This window comes from Gymnogyps californianus, chromosome 3 (assembly GCF_018139145.2).
Source record: "Gymnogyps californianus isolate 813 chromosome 3, ASM1813914v2, whole genome shotgun sequence".
In the NCBI taxonomy this organism is placed as follows: domain Eukaryota; kingdom Metazoa; phylum Chordata; class Aves; order Accipitriformes; family Cathartidae; genus Gymnogyps; species Gymnogyps californianus.
Genome location: NC_059473.1, coordinates 81,500,601 through 81,518,863, shown reverse-complemented (window position 1 = coordinate 81,518,863; position 18,263 = coordinate 81,500,601). Strand labels below are relative to the sequence as shown.

Sequence of the window (18,263 nt, the reverse complement as noted above, 5' to 3'; positions counted from 1 at the left end):
CAAATGAAGCAGAAACAGGATGCCAAGCTGCATAATGTAGGGCAGATAAAATGGCTCTAGACATCTATTTTGGACAGCCTACCTTACAAGTCTCACAAAACTTCGCATTAAAAAATGAATGAGTCTTGCAATCTGACATGAAGACAATGACCATCATGGTCACTGCTAAAAACTAAGATGCTTTACTTTGAAGACACCTAAGGAAAACAAGGTTATCAAAACCATTTAAGAAAGAAAATACAATATCAAACAGCCTAAGCTTTAGTGCCCTTGAGGTAGTCTAAACTTTACAAAGCCCTACTCTCCATAAAAAAAAAAAAAAATTCCAATCTATACAAATAGAGCCATAACAATACCAATTGTGTTTATTTTTAATTTGTTACAGATTATTTGTATTGACATACTTTTGCTCTGCGTGACAAAAAAAAAAAAGAATGGCACTCTATCCTCTCCTTACCATTATTTATTTATCCTAATTCCATCCTTTTTATTCATCCCTAAATTCCACATTTTATTTTTCTTGTAAATGCACATCTCACCATTGAGACCAATCTTATTTATTGCCTAATTCTGAATCCTTCTTTTGAACAAGATTTAAGAAAAAACTCCACACATTCATCCTTTTCTCCTTTTGCCATTTCAAATCTTGGTATTTAGAAAGTACCACTAAAGCATGGCGGAAAAAAACCAGGACTAATTATGCTAGAGTAAAAATTATGTAGTATTTTTCTAGCAGTGCTGAAATTTTTACCTAGATTTAAGACACTACTCTTAATTTAAAAAAAAATTTCTCCTAGGAAAACTGCGAATTAAAAATCAGCATTCCTGGTAAGAAAATACTTTCAATTTTAGTTATGTTAGAACATTAACCTGACTATTATTTGTTTAAAAATGTTGAATTTTGCTGTTACTTGTACAGTAAGTAAATTAATATTAAGTAAATAAATCATAAGTAAATAGCTCTGTAATAAATTATGCATCCTAGGAATCTGATAGTTTATATAACACAGAAGAGAAGGTAGAAGACAAAAATTTTTCTTCATTCTTAGTATAGAATAGCTATAAAATAAATTGTAAGCTGCCTAAGCATTTTGATTTCATTGTCTAAGCACTCCTCCTTTTACACTGAAATCTATCTATTCTTGACCAAAATAAAATTATTTTGAAGATTTTTTTGCTCTTACCTGACGTAAAGTACGTGCTACTATACTTTCAAGTACTGGTCCTCTGTCTTCATGCAACAGATGAACTTCATCGAGAATCAAGAGTTTTACCAGCTGAGAGAGGGCTACGTCACCAACACTTTTTCTTGTCACTACGTCCCATTTCTCTGGAGTAGTCACAAGCATCTAATAGAGCAGAAAAAAGAAATATTAAGCATTTACAAACAAAAATCCAGATTCAAATTTATAAAACCCCAGTATTTTAATATACAGCAGAGTAAATGCAATGTAGAACTCAAGAAAGCTATCTTAAGTTTTACCTACTTTATATATGAAGCAGACACAGTTTGCTGCATCTACATGTGTTGGACAACCATTAGTAGGATTCAGTATGGAAAACCATATAGAAATATCAACTAATAACGTCAAGCTACTGTGCATCGTTTGTATACATTTTCCACATTAAAACAATTAAGCAGCTATCCAGAATCAACTCCTTATATAATCGTGCAAGTCATTTAATGTATGTGTTCCACTAAAAATTATCTGTGATAAAATATTTCTAACCTTCATCACAGTACAGTAAACCCCTCATACCTAAGCTTGAGCTGATAGTTCCCAGTTCCCTGTGAAATGCTTTCTCCCTAAGGCATACTTTCAAGTTGTACGTTTTGGTATCTTGATCCTTGCACTGGCAAAACAGATTAAACAACTTCTACCAGTCCTGGAAAACGTAACTTCCAAACTTTATTGTTTCATGTAGATACGCCTGTGCTAAGTCTTTATTACAGTGCCACTTCTTGCATGCTCTGGCAATGGCTTCTCTTTTTGCATAAATCCCTAAGTAACAGACTATCAGATAAAACTGAGGTACATTCAACCTTCAATGGCCTATTCATAACAAATCTAATGAATCACTACCTATCAAAGCTTGAGGTTTCTGGGAAAGGCACAAAGCTTACCTTACAGTCTCACTTATTTCACAAAAAAAGAACTTAGAACTATTAAAATAAAGGTTACTCTGGAACTTTGCAGTTGAAAATCACTCAGAAAATAAAAAGGAAAATTCAGATTCTGTTGTTTCATAGGCCCCAATATAAAAGTTTAGAAATTGGGCAAATCTTGCTCAGGTGATATCTAGAGCAAAATAAACACTTTAATGAGTAAAAGAAGACAGGGATGGTTTGATTATCTTGACTGAAATGAAACTTGTAAAAAATTCAACGACCAATCATTAAAAGATATTAAGAATTCGCAAAATGGGGAAACTTCTAACAGCTTTGATAAGTAGGCATGATACTAAAAGAAAACACAGTCCAGTGATCATGAACCTGTAAGTGGTTCATGTTTATAAATAAGCTTATTAACTTGTGACACAATCTAGAGAACAGGACACTTGTTTTCTAAAATTCTACAGATGTTGACCAAATTCCAGTGAACAATCTCGAATTACCTTATCCCATAAGAGGACAGATATAACAAATGTTAGATAGATGACCAAACTAGGTTTATGATAGAGCTTTTAAAATAGGAATTCTAAATTGCAAGAACTTCCTACGTCCATCAGTATAACTTTATTTGACAAAGTATTTTTAACTAAATTGCCAACGTTTCCCCCCAAACATGGATTAGTTTCTTCTGACAGATTTTGATTCCAAGGTTACTTTAATACAAAGTTTAGTATCAAGGCCTTTGACTCTTAAAGCAGTATTATATCAATGTTTTTCCTCTCAATAAATATTTTTCTGTAATTCTACTTAAAGAAAAAAGAACAAACAGTAATAAATAAATTTTAACATTTAGTATTTGATGAACCCATGCTTCACATCACAAATAAGAATTGAGTCTACACTCAGACAGGAAAACGTGTATCTGATCCCTATCAGTTCTTTCATAATAAACACATTTTATGATTGGGCTTTCTTTTAACTTTAGATGTTCAGAAATAAAACACTAAGATGACACACAGTTCAACCTTACAGATGATAATGCTTGTACAGCAAATATAATACTAGTAAGTCCCTACAAAAGCTTACACACACAACAATTGTTTTCATCTAGTCAGCATTTGCTATATTCTAAGCAGCCATGGTAGAATACTAAAAAAAACGTAAATTAAAAGAGTTGACCAGATACTATCAGTATCTGATCTCAAATTTTACCGGATAACATAAACCCAACAAAATATGTGATTAATGACATTTTCTTCTCAAACAAAATCGTATTATCTGTGAGAACACAATGTACAAATAAGAAAAATGAAGACTGCTGCACTAGATGCCAGAATGACAAAAAAAGAAAACATCAAGACAGGTTAGGTGGCCTCCAAATGTGGTGCTGTGAGGTATACAAATGGTACACATTAATGTTAGTACCAAAACCAGTTTCTTATCACAGAAATTATACAATGGAAGGAGTAAAAACGCTGGGTAATTATGAATAATGCTTGAAAGCCCTGGCTAAGAAAAGCAGACACAGAGAGCTAGCAGAGACTTATAAAACCTTTATGAAAATTGCTAGTCCAAATTTGAGCAAGAGCATTTCTCCCCAACAGAACATTCAATTATCTCAAGTACCGTCAGCATAATATTAACAGCTTTTAGAAAGCAATTGATTTGCTGCCTCAACATTTTTGAAACCCAGCTTGACAGACTTCATAGTTACAGAATCAAAGAATAGCTGAGGTTGGAAGGGACCTCTGGAGGTCATCTTGCCCTACTCCTGAACTCCTGTTCAAGCAGAGCCACATAGAGCTAGTTGCCCAGGAACATATCGAGACAGCTTTTGAGTATCTCCATGGACGAAGACTCCACAACCTCCCTGGGCAACTGGTGCCAGTGCTCAGTCACCCTCGCAGTAAAAAAGTGTCTCCTGATGTTCAGACACGACCTCCTGTGTTTCCGTTTGCACCCATTGCTGCTGGTCCTGTCACTGGGCACCACTGAAAAGAGCCTGGGTCTGTCCTTTTTGCATCCTCCCTTCAGGTATTTATATATATTGATGAAATCCCCTCTGAGCCTTCTCTTCTCCAGGCTGAACAGTCCCAGCTCTCCCAGCTTTTCCCCATATGAGAGATGCTCCAGTCCCTTCATCATCTTCATGGCCCTTCACTGGACTCTCTCCAGTATGTCCATGTCTATCTTGTACTGGGGAGCCCAGAACTGGACACAGTACTCCAGGTGTGGCCTCAGCAGTGCTGAGTAGAGGGGAAGGATCACCTCCCTCGACCTGCTGACAACATTTTGTCTAATGCAGTAAGGGCTAACTGCTGGCTCTTGTTCAACTTGGTGTCCACTGGGAGCCCCAGGTCCTTTTCTGGCAAGCTGCTTTCCAGTTGGTCAGCCCCCAGCATATATCGGTGCATGGCATTATTCCTCCCGAGGTGCAGGACTTTGCACTTGCCTTTGTTGAACTTCCTGAGGCTCCTGTCAGGCCATTTCTCCAGCCTGTCAAAGTCCCTCTGGATGGCACCACAATCCTCTGGTGTATCAGCCACTCCTCCCAATTTGGTGTCAGCAGCAAACTTGCTGAGGGCACACTCCACCCCATCATCCAGATCATTAGTGAAGATGTTGAACAAGACTGGACTCAGTATTAATCCCTGAGGTGCACCACTAGTCACTGGCCTCCAACTCGCCTTTGCGCCACTGGTCATCACCTTCTGGGCCTGGCCATTCAGCCAGTTTTCAATGCACCTGTCTGCACAGCCAGCCCATACATCAACAGCTTCTTTATGAGGATGTTATGGGAGACAGTGTCAAAGGCCTTCCCGAAGTCTAGGTAGACAATATCTACTGCTCTCCCCTCATCTACCTGGCCAGTCATTTAATCATAGAAATTTATCAAGCTGTTCAAGCATGACTTCCCCTTGGTGAAGCCAAGCTGACTACTCATGATATGATTTTCTTGTCTTTCATGTGCCTGGAATTTGTTTCCAGGATTAGCTGCTCCATCACCTTCCCAGGTGAGGCTGACCGGCCTGGCATTCCCTGGGTCCTACTTCTTGCCCTTGCTGAAGACAGAAGTGACATTTGCTTTTCTCCAGTCTTTGGTCACTTCTCCCAGTTACCATGATCAATTAACGATTATCAAGAGTGACATCACAATGACATCAGCCAGCTCCCTCAGCACTTGTGGATGCATCCCATCAGAGCCCATGGACATATGTATGTCCAGTTTGCTTAAGTATTCCCTGATGCGTTCCTCTTCCACCAAGGGTACATTTTACTTGCTCCAGACTTTCGTCTAGTTGCTGGGATGTGGGATTCCTGAAGGCTGGTCTTGCTAGTAAAGACTGAGGCAAAGGAGGCATTCAGTACCTCAGCCTTTTCCATGTCCTGTGTAACCAGGTCCCTTGTCTCATTCAGCAATGGGCCCACGTTTTCCTTAGTCTTCCTTTTGTTGCCTATCGTGTTGTCTTTGACAACCCTGACCAGATTCAATTCCATTTGGACTTCAGCTTTCCTAACTTCATCCCTGGATGCTTAGACAATGTCTCTGTATTCCTCCCAGATTACATGTCCTTGCTTCCACCCTCTGTACGCTTCTTTTTTGTGTTTGAGTTTGACCAAGAGCAACTTGTTCATCCATGCAGGCCTCCTGCCATTTTTGCCTGCCTTCCTATTTGTTGGGATGGACCGCTGTTGAGCTTGGAAGAGGTGATCCTTGAACATTAACCAGCTTTCTTGGGCCTCTCTTCCCTCCAGGGCCTTATCCCATGGGACTCTTCCAAGCAGATCTCGGAGGAGGCCAAAGTCTGCTCTCCTGAAGTCCAGGGTTGTGAGTTTGCTTTTTGCCCTGTTCCTTCCCCTCAGGATCCCGAACTCCATCACTTCACAGTCGCTGCAGTCAAGCCTGCCTTTGATCTTCACATCCCCAATGAGCCCCTCCTTGTTGGTGAGTATGAGGTACAGCACAGCACTTCTCCTTGTTGGCTCCTCTATCACCTGGAGGAGGAAGTTCTCATCAATGCACTCCAGGAACCTCCTGGATTGCTTACGTCCTGCTGTGTTTCTTTCAAAATGTTAGAAAAAAATGTATCTTACAAAACACATGCATTTATGAATACTTTTTTCTTCACTTGATCTCCACAAGATATATCCTGATAATATTTATTTATTCTTCTCAGAGAAATATTTTTCTCTGCACTGCCTCACAATATTGTTCTAGTCCAATTATTTTACCATCAGAATATATCAGTCTTTACTAATTACCAAGAATTACTCCTGAAGAGACTTTGTGATATTACAGAAAAAGATGTTCCTGTCCTGCAATATTGAAAACTTAACACATGAAAGGCTCACTGAGTCACTAATATCACTGAGAGAGTGGTGGGGTGTGGGGGGTGTTTCTATGTTTTGTTAAAATATTACTGGGTGCATTTTGTTAGCAAATACAGATTTTTCAAATGCTTGTACAAAATAGTAGGTGTGAAAATGTATGACCATAATTTATGAACTGAATTGTAACACTACTACAGATGCAACTGTTATCACTTTAAAATGAGCCATGTCAACCACAAAAAAAATAGCAGCTGTACTTCCACAGAACATTAATTAGCAAACAGTGAGGAAATATATTTAGCAATGCATATTAAGAATTTAAGGTGTGAAATACTACAAATGCAAGCTACTTAGCTAATTTGCTAAATCTAAATTGGCAATGTTCAGATAGCAGGGTTTTTTTTTTTAATGTCAGTCATGTTATCAGGATATATATTTAAAATGGTATCATTAATTCTTCTGTTTCTGAGTGATTGACTAAATATTCATTATAATGGTCTTTTACTTTGATCTTATTTTAAAACAGCAATGTTAGTCAAAGTAATGACTGAATTAAAAGCTATACTTGATATACTGTCTCATTTAGTAAGACCAGAGCTCTCCAGAGAATGTCTTGCCAGAAAATATGATTGGTTCTTATATTTATTTTGCAGATAGAAATTAAAGTTGAGAAAACAATTCCTCCAAAAAACCCCAAACAAATCAGCTCTGTAGTCTCAAACCATGAACTGAATTCAAATATATAACGTGTTAATTAAAAATATCAGCTAAAAGAAAATGTTGACTATCAGCAAATGGTAACAATGCTACAGATTATTTTTTCAATTAAAATAATAAACAAAGCAGTATTATGAACCATCTAATAATTAGTTTTAAATGTGGTAGTGGCATTTCTCTTTATAATTAATTTTCAGGGACAATGTATTTTATCCACAAAGTTATGAACTCAAAATTCAGATTCAGCAAAAGGATTCTGTTTGGGGACAAGGGAAGGACACAGTGCAAGGACACAGTAACCAAGTCTTGAAACATCTTTTTAATATTTTCTTTCTTTACTTTGACTTGAGTTATCAGCACACTGAGAAGCGTGTTCATTTATATTGCTATTTCACCACTTCACCTCTTTCAGTATTGAAATAGCTAGAAAATAAAGTGTCACATTTGCTTAATGAACTGCAACTCATGCAAGACATTTCAATCTGGTTTTTGTATTAGGGTACGGTTGAATAGAAATGGGTTAACTGTCAATATTTTTACTGTCAACTTAAATTTCTCTCTGCACATACAATTCTCCTTTTCCAATGCTTTTTGGATTATCATTAGTAACTATTCCACACTGACTTTTTCTACTAGGGAAAACATGGGCTTGTCACAAAGTCTTCTGTCTTAGGTGAGCATGGCCGCTCAATTTCACTTTTATACCAAAAAAGATAACAGTTCAAAAAAAAAAAAATCTTTCAACCCAAAATTATTTCATTTAGCTTTGGAGTTATTTAACATATCCCTACATTACTTTACATAATGTTCAGGTAAGAACAAACAAGAAAGTCTAATTACTTCACTTTGAAAAATGAAGTCAAAAGGGACGACACTAGCTGATAATTTCAACGTCAACTGACAAAATTTCAAGTGACTGTGAAAATGCATTTTTCTGTAATTGCATGATTTGCTATTTTTGTCAGTTTCTCTTCAATCCCCTTAGAAGCCAGACTTCATGGTAAGAGGAAGTTATATTTTCACCATAGTTTCAGAAGATCAACATGTTGAAAAATGCTGGGCTTTGTTATTGTTGTTTGGGGTTTTTCTTAGTCTGAAAAGGCTTATGGTCTCACTGAAATCAAATGATCTTCCATTAATTTCTTACAGTTCAACATTAATTTCTAGCAGTTGGCACAGCCTGCAGGTTTACCTTTTCAATAGCTCACTTGCAATCCTTTGAATTTTTTTGCTGCTTTAAGTTCTCCCAAACACATCTTGCACACGACTAGTATCTGATTTCTGCTTGAATAATTTGTGCACACACTCTGAGGCTACTAAAACTATGGTAATCCCCTCAAATTCACACTCCCACAGGTCCAATCCACATATGAAAACATTTCAGGATAAACTACATAAAATATTTAGTTATAATGTCCCATACTACAAAATTCACTGCTTTTAAGTTCTTCAAGAACATTTTTGAGAACAGTTTTCCTCTCTTTAGCCACTTCAGCCTCTAAATATGTCTGCCACTTATCTGACCTTTTGTCCCCTTCATACATACAACAGTAAATCAAAACTCAGAAAAAAACCTCACAGATAACTTCCTAATTACTATGATTTCCAAAAAACAATTAGAAAAGACCTAGGTCATTCTTCCTATCTGCCAGATACTGTCAAACCAAAATGTATAAAGAACTGGTTGACTCAGATCTCAGGTTAAACATCAACTGGGATGATAGGAAAAAGGGACGGGTGTTCCATTTTTGTTTTAGACAACATGCCATTCTGATTACAAAAAAGAGGGAGAACAGTTGGTTGTGAATCATCAGGTTAGTAAATTAAATCCTCCCTGCCCTGTTATCTTAAAAGTGGATTCTCAAAATAGTTGTTGTGGTTTAACCCCAGCCAGCAACTAAGCACCACGCAGCCACTCACCCCTCCCCACCCCAGTGGGATGGGGAGGAGGATCGGGAAAAAAATGTAAAACTCGTGGGTTGAGATAAGAATGGTTTAATAACTAAAGTAAAATAAAATAGAATACTAACTAATAATAATAATAAAATAACAAGAATAATAATAACAACAATTGTAATGAAAAGGAATATAACAAAATAAAGAAAAAAAAAAAAAGAAATAAAATCCAAGGAAAAAAAACAGTGATGCACAATGCAATTGCTCACCACCCGCTGACCAATGCCAGAGCAGCGATCCGCCCTCCTGGCCAACTCCCCCCCGTTTATATACTGGGCGTGACGTTCCATGGTATGGAATACCCCTCTGGCTAGTTCGGGTCAGCTGCCCCAGCTATGCTCCCTCCCAGCTTCTTGCACACCTGCTTGCTGGCAGAGCATGGGAAACTGAAAAGTCCTTGGCTTAAGATAAGCACTACTTAGCAACAACTGAAACATCAGAGTGTTATCAACATCATTCTCACACTAAATCCAAAACACAGCACTGTACCAGCTACTAAGAAGAAAACTAACTCTATCCCAGCTGAAACCAGGACAATAGTCTACCTCACATCTGTTCAAACCTTTCTGGAAGGTAAGGCATCATTAGTAAAGTAGGCATGCATGGCAAATTTTAAACATGTTCTCATTTTAGGTTTTTGCTCTATCAGACCTGATAACAACCTAAATTTTGGGACTGACAATGGGTTTATATAAGTTTGCATATTGTGAATGAGTAAACACCCTACAAGCCAAATCATACCTTTGGCAATTTCTCTTCAAACAGATTTTTATGTTTTTCTTTCTGATGCACATGATAAACAGAATTCAACTATTATTTAAATACAACACTATTGAATGAATTGATGAAATGATTACAAAGGAAAGACATTGTTAAATTTCTTATAGCAGAGATTTTATGGACATTCCTGAGAATAAAAATGAAACATTCCCAACAAACAGCAGGAACAGAAAATTGAAAACTAGTCTGCTGTAATCAGCCCCATTCAGAAAGTAGATCTTGCTGCCAGTGAGCTGTTCAATAAAGTAATTTTTACAAAATGAATGAGTAAAGGCTTTTGCAGAACTAAAAAATTGGTATCAACCATTAGATTTTAAGTCCAAATAAAGAATTGCCAATCTTACAGGCACTAGAATTAGCCAGTAAAACAATCCCAGAGGACTAACCTGAATTAAACAGATTAATTAAAAGCTCTGAATAGAAAAGTAACAAAGATGCCAAAAGGTGTACAAAAGGACCAAAACAGAGGATGTATGAAACAAAATCTTTTGAGAAAATCTCTTAAAACAGCACAAATAGAGCAGTTGCTCCACCTCCCAAACACTCACTCATCTTCAGCTTAGCATTCACTTCCATGTTTTAATTTTCCTGCTACTGTGTTCACAAATGAGTTATGAGCCGTAATTCTTTATGTAGAGTGTTTCCCAGAATCATGGTAACTTAAAATGTTTGATTTTTTTTTTATTTTTTTATTTTTTACTAAGCTCATGCAAACGTTAGGCCAAGAACTGTTAGAGATGGCAAGCTGGTGTGCAACTGCATTTAGAAGTTTTCATGGAAGGTAGGGAAAACATCTTTTTGGGGAATTTTTCAGAGAAGCAGCAAATACCTGTCATTAGGAATAACAACCACTATCAACAGTGGTCAATTTTAATATTTAGCCATGACCATTGCTTAAAAGAACCAACCACAGCAACAGACTTCATTCTAGGCAGGAACAGAGAAGTACTCTGCTATGGTACACAAAATTTTTCAACTACCACACACCCATAGCTCACCATACATTCCACAAAATCATCATCCTGTAGGGTTATAAGAACCTTACTACACAGGTTCTTATACTGCACTGATAAATGCAGTATGCAAGTCCTTTCTAGTAAAGCATTATATTAATATTCTCTATCATTTGTTTACCCCCATACCCTGTGCATGAGCACACAGTATTTTAATATGTGGTTACGTAGCTTTCTGTAACATAAAAGGTAGAAAAGTACCTTGTACTTAGACTGGATAGTGTTGATATTCTGAGCATCAGCACTATTCCAGAAATAAGCCTGCACACTGCCATACTGTAAGCAGAGCAGCAGTACTACGAACTAACATGTAGTTTCAACGTCTTTCCTTAACACAGGATGTAAATATGTATGGCTTTATTATATCAGAATTGTGAAAATACATACAATAGTACACAAACATACTTTCGAACATTTGATCTGTAAGTTTGAATTCACATTATTGTATACACTGGGCATTAATATCTATCATTCTTTCTAGAAAGAAACTGTAGAATAAGCTCAACATTATAATGAACAAATCCAGAGACCTTTGCATGAGGAAAATATTGCAGAGGTCAACTGATCACAATAATAAAGCTTATTTGTTATGGGAAGTTTCCAAAATGAAATTATCTTCCCAAAGCTAGATCAAGATCCACAAACATTTCACGACCATATGTCATTGCACCCCCACAGCACAACAGAGATATTTTCATATTTAACATACTTATATGAAAGTACTAATTCCTTTTTGTAATAGCTGCTAAATAAACAGCAAATACTCCATTTAGGTTATCCTTTTCTGTGAAGTTCACAATATTGTTTCTCAAAGCATTGATTACATCAACAAGAAATACACATTTCCACTGTAATTTCATTCTTTATTTACCCTCTTAACAGCCATTTCTTTTTCATTTTGCATTAACATCTCTTCGTACCTTTCCCACTTTCTATTAGGTAACCCTCTTACTATTTCAGTACCCTTAGAAAAGGAAAAAGAAAACCAAATCTTATAAAAAACACCTGATGCCTATGGCTATATGAGCATCTGTCCTCTAAGGGCTACCTCCTGTGCAACAACCAATGATGTTGGAGTTATTTGTTTTGTTGTTAGCATAAAAAAGTGTGATTGAAGATACCACAGCCAAAACTAAGGAGAGGTAAAGAGACTGAAACAGCTAAAATACAGCCTGGCAATAACTGAAAAATATATTCTCCATTCGAAAATGCATGTTAGATATTTCAGAAATTTGCCTTTTAACAACATAAACGAATGATTAGATATGACTAGAAATTATTTCATCATTTGCAGATTAAAAAGAATTCTTTTACTGAAATTAAATGTGATGAAATAAAGCATCATTCCAAATATGGGAATTCAGTAAACTTCGAAAAAGTAGTATTTTCTGAAGTGCCTCAATGATGTTAGAGATGAAACAATTTTAAGGCCTATTTCATTTGTATATACAGTTAAAGAAAAAACACAGTTCATGTATGAAATACAAGTTTTAAGGATCTAAAAGCTTTGGAAAGCATGGAACCAGCCTCCTTCTATCTTAGTGCCTGTAGCAAGTTTCTCTCCACCACGGTGATTCATCATGGATGGAAAGCAATAAAGAATTCTGGTCTAGCCACTGCTGCTTTCTTGTCAACATTCAAAGACACTCTCTCAAAGATCTACTTGGGTAGATGTGAATTAATATAACTTCCTCATCTTTATTGTTTTCACCTTGCTACTGGTCTTCTCTCTTCTTCTCCCACTCCTTTACACATATCTATAATTTCCCCTTACCACACTTGAAAACATTTAAGAATATGCGGCTGATCCTAGAGGAAGCTTTGCTCAGTCACCGCCAGCACTCCTCACCTTCTGACAGCTTTTTGGCAAAGTGGCATGGGCAACCTACACAGTTTACTCTATTCATGCTATAACTATTTATCTCGATGCTTTGTTCTGGCAGCAAATTCACTGCAAGAGCTTTACTTGTGCAGAAACGGAGACACAGAAAACTGCACACAACTACACACATCCACCCAGAGCAGCCTCTCATTGGAATGCAGCATATTCTGCAATTCTATAGGGAGACCTGCTATGCTGGGGCTTTGTACAATTTGGAAATATTTCCCTTCTAATTAGTGATGTTTTAGAGCTTCTCACAAATTTTACTGTTCGATACCTGATATCACACCCCATGAGTGACACTTTACCACTTTGGCACTCTTTGAGGTAAAACTTCATCAAAACATGTTACAAGAGCAGCAGCCTGCAAGTCATTTTCATAATGCTGTTTTTATTCCTCTTTTTATTGCACTCTTAGTCTGTATGATTTATTCAAGCATTTCACAAAACCTCATGTGAGCTGGAGCTCAGGCAGGGAGTGGAATAAACACATACAAAGTAAAACAGAGGGCAGCAATTCAAAACAAGAATTTGAGGTAGGAAGGTAGGAAGTAATAAATAATGAATACAAATATTTTGTTTTTCATAAGTCAGAGACAACCATCTGATGCTGTGTTTTACACAGTTAAAACAGAATTATGTCTCCAGTAAAGCAGATTCCTTACAATACAAAGATACGCACATGAGCAGTATGCCCATCTGGGTGAACAGATGATGTTGTATCAAATCTTAACATGTATTTGTGGTCTAAAGTAATGGCAATACAGGATCACATATACATATATATATAAAAACATCTTAGAAACATTCAATAATAAGACTATACTTACAAAAAGTATCTACATAAAAGATTGGGTTTTTCATGTTAGACAGACTTACAGAGGTGCATTATATTGATGCATATTAGCAGCAATTAGTAAGCCACCAAAGCTAACACCAATAATCAATCAACAATAGGTCTAGAAATCAACAAGGGAACAACAAAAATTGTAACAGCTGCCACTCAGAACTCATTAAAATGGAACTGAATTTTTAACTGAAGAAATGTAACTTTGTTCAGCATGTTTTATTTTATAACTTAATCCTAGGAACTCATGATGATTTAGTTCCTTTACAGAACCCAGCTAGTCCACCTAATGAAGCAGCAACTGATTCACAATGTATCAGCGCACCGCTTTAGCAGAGCAAGATACTTATGACACATCTGACATTTACTGTTGAACTGATTTTTTTCAACATTGTTTTATTTGTTGTATACTCAGTTTCACAGTTATGATTAACAGATTTAAGTTCGTACATTAAGATTTAAAATTTGTTGTTTTCAGCACAGTCCTAGATGTCCCAGCCATTACAAAATTCATTTATAAGTTGCAACACTACTTTTAAACCTCAATACAATGGACTCCGACAGAGTCAAAACAAACTGGAATCAAACCCAGCACAAGTCAGGCTGATGAATTGGATAGAATTCCTTTTTGTTGCTGCTGTGAAAGCACTGAAGTTTTTTATATTCTTACTAAAAGAATATAAAGCTTTACATGTGGAGTAGTTACATTAATCTGAGGGAAAACTATGGAAAACAATATACATTAGAATCACAATAGCTGTACTGAGAAGTAATATGGTAAGAGCACCTGCTCTCTGTATTTTTTTTCTAGGAAAAAACAGTCTGTTTAGAGTCAGTACAAACCTTATTTTAAAAACCATAGTGAGGAAGAACAGCTTGCATGCTTTGTGAAATTTAGCTCTTATATTATAAAATATATAATTAGCCACTCAGCCTTCAAGTTTAAATAATCATCTAAATGTTTTAAAGGAGTTTGATCCAAAACATTACCCTCTTTTCCTCTTTGCTGTTAATCAGTTCACTAATTATAGTTATACTAACCTCTGATATACTACTGTCAGGTCTGATTGATGCCAATAGCTCCCTTAATCAGATCTGACAACTTTCAGCAAGTGCCTGTCTCTTGAGACACTGCATCCAGCCTGCTTGTTTTCAAGTCTTCCCAGTGTTATTTTGCATTTTCTTTTCCCCCAGCCCCTTTTTCATATAGAACAGAGATACAGTAGAATAACAACAAAACATGAGTGTAGAGTATATTTGCGTATGTTTTTAAACATCATTATAGCAATATTTGGGCTAAAGTTGATAGTTTGTTTACTGGATAAGAATTTACAAGGAAAAACTAAGTACAAGAACATTTTTTGGAAATACATTGACGTTTCTGAGAAACGCAGTATTGTTGCTTGGTTGGTGGTTTTTTTTGTTTGTTTGTTTGTGGTTTTTTTCCCTTTTTCTTTTTTCTCAAAGCTGCAGGGAAAAGGATTTCAAAGTCATTCCTCCTCTGTTCTACAAGGAAACTTTAGGCTTGGGTTGCACAACTTCAGGAGACAAGGATAAAAGACTACCTCAGCTACCAGTTTTTCCAATGTATTTATACTGGCACACTTTTAAGGCTCATCACAATGGTCCCGCATATCTCATTAACCATAAATATAAAAAGTTCAGAATAACTTTTGTTGGCATAATTATAACCTTTTATTTATTTATTTATTTATTTTTTAAGATTAGCCAGAGTAGGGGGAGAGAGAATCTGTGTTCCTTTTACTGGTACTTGAAAAAAATCAGTGATCAAATACCTATTCTCTGGAACACAGAGATAACTTTTTCTCTAAAAGTGAGGAACTGTTCTTCAAGAAGCAGTTGTTCTTGATTGGTTTTTCTCCTCCCTGTTCTGCTCCTGTAAAGCATTACCCCAAGACGTGGATTAACCCAATATTATGTGAAAAAAGACCAGATTGCAACACTGACATTTTGTTCCAAGTATCCTTTTTAACACACCTTTACTCAACACTTTTATTTTCTTTCACAGATTTGTATGTGAGAGGAAGCAAGTCATGTTTTTTTTGTCTCAAACCAGTTTTTTTTTGAAAATCAATGCAAATCACTGACTCAGAGGCATACTAAGTGTAAGATGAGGAAAGGTTTCTTGGGTCAGCTGAGATGCTCATGTTAAACAGATATTGCATTAAAAGCCAATTTCGTGACACCTGTTCCCAAAATGACAACCCAAACACCAATTCATTTGCTTTCATGCAAATGTGATTTCATGAAATTTGCTTTCAAGTCTACACTCCAATTATGTATGCTAATATTAATGATAACCAGTGTTGAAGGTGATTGCAACAGATCTACAGCATGATTGTCAGATTTATATTCTCCAGTTATATTAACTAAAAACTAGCACACCCTTTGGATTTCAGCAGGCTCCTTTAACCACTCAGAGGAAATATCAACAGTTCGCTGTTGTAATGAAAGGATCAAATCAAATGGAGTTCCACAGGAGTCTATCCACCTCAATACTACTGCATACTTTCATGAGTAATCTAATGATAGACTAAAGATTATACTCACTAAACTTTCAATTGATATTATGCTGCACAGAGCTGTAAATGCATTGGAGGATGGAGTAAGGATTTAAAAATGCCTTAATAAGTTAAAGAACAGATGTATTAATGGATGAAAGTCAGTAATACAATTTCAAGATTCCACACAGAGGATGAGATTCATCTTGCCTATCTTACCTGCTAATTTAGAAATTCACCATCTAAACTAGCTGTCTAGGTTCCCTCTAGCTGGTTCATTTCATCCATCTTAGTATGAATCAGCCTTAGAAGTCTTTTATCTATAGTGTTCTCCCTACAAGTCTGTGCAACCAGTTTAGACTAGTTGCCTAACTTTTACATAGCTAAAGCTAAAATAGATTAACCTGACCCTTAGGAATAATTATCTTAACAAGTACAGGATGTAAAACAACTGGCAAGACAGTAGTTGGACAGGGAAAAGAGAAAGAGCAGATCACTCTGCACATGAACCAAAAATGCTATGCTGTTGCAAAAAAATGAAACCTTGGAAGAGAAATGTTGTTATTTGGACATGCCAAATAAACCTTCCACTCTGCTCAGCAGCATTATGACCTTGGGGCAATACATTATGTTTTGGGCAACTTAATTCAAGAAGTGCAAACCAACTGAGAGTCCAGAAGTGAAAAATGAGAATGACTAAACATAAATGAAGCATGACCTTTACAAAAAGTTTAAATGAACTGATGCTTAGGCTAAATAAATGTGACTGAAAAGAGATAACTACAAGAGACTTCAAAAAGCAAACAGCAGTGGCTACGGAAAAAAGACATTCAGATAAGGAAAGCGGTAATAAAATTTGAGTGGGATTTATGTTGAAAACAGATTTCTGTTAAAAACAACAATAATAAAAAAATCTTCTAACAGTGAAGACAGATAACCCCTGAAGGAGATTCAGCAGAAAGTTTAGGAAAGCTCCATGATCAGGGTGTTCTAAGATCATATTAGACCAATATTTATCAATAGTGGAATATATGTATTACATCTGTTTTTGCAGAAGGACAAATTAGATTAATTCTTCTACTATTTTGTACAGTTTTAAGACCAGCTTAGTGTACATAACTGCACGTAATGTTGCATTCACACCAAGGTAAACGTCCTCAAAACTTCAATTAAAAAACATCTTTCAAAATTCAATTCTAAACTAATATATAAAATATATCCTAAATGATATATTCTAATTATACTCTATATGAATAATTTCATATGCTACTAATATATACTCTGCTAATACTATATGCTATATTATTATACACTTTATGCTAATAAAACACATTTATTATTACAGTATTAATATTACATACTATTATATATACTATAATTCTATTGTATATTTCAATATAGTTACTGCATGTAAAGTGATTCTTTAGTATCAAAGATTCTTTAAAAAAATTTTGTAATGTAGTATAGAAAAAGCTGTGCTTTTAAATGCAGTCAAATTTAGCAAGATTATCTGCAATATTAGTAAGTATTAATTTGAAATATAATGGTTTTTTGTTCCACAAATAGTCACAATAAATGCTAAACAACCTAAAATATTCTGTAACATGCAAAATGACAACTTAGAGGATATAAATTCTAAATTGCTCTGATGCTATTTTGTAATTTACTTGCATTTTAAACTGACCAGAAGCAGTTAAATTTGAAAAAGAGCCAAAAGAGGCAAACATTCCCAGAGCAACCTGTCCTCAACTCTACTCAAATAAGCTATCTTTTTGCTGAGGAATATTCACTCAGCAGGCACAGCTGTTATTCTGCAATTTTTACATCTAAATCAAAGATAATTGGACTTCTGAGTACCTTTAAATTGTACTCTGGAAGAAGGGTCTAACTTAATGCATCATTTGCATTAACTATAAAAGACTGCTTTTTTATCCTGCAAAATTTACTGTGCTTAAAAAAGTATTTGGAAGCACAAAACAGTTACTCAGTAATTTTATAGACACATGGATTCCTTTTGCACAGAACCTTTTCAGTTATAAAAGACCATTAAAACCAACAAAAGTAAATCATTCTTCCAAGTTCTTTATAGATAAAATATTAA

At 35.7% G+C, this 18,263-nt stretch overlaps 1 protein-coding gene across 1 annotated transcript in view; it reads right to left on the bottom strand.

Moving 5' to 3' along the window:
* ASCC3 (activating signal cointegrator 1 complex subunit 3) overlaps positions 1–18,263 on the bottom strand; it is a 273,183-nt gene that overhangs the window by 175,988 nt on the left and 78,932 nt on the right. Inside the window, exon 10 of the mRNA XM_050893351.1 lies at positions 1,185–1,349. Within this exon, the coding sequence (XP_050749308.1) occupies positions 1,185–1,349 (165 nt within the window). The remainder of the gene's footprint in view (positions 1–1,184; positions 1,350–18,263) is intronic.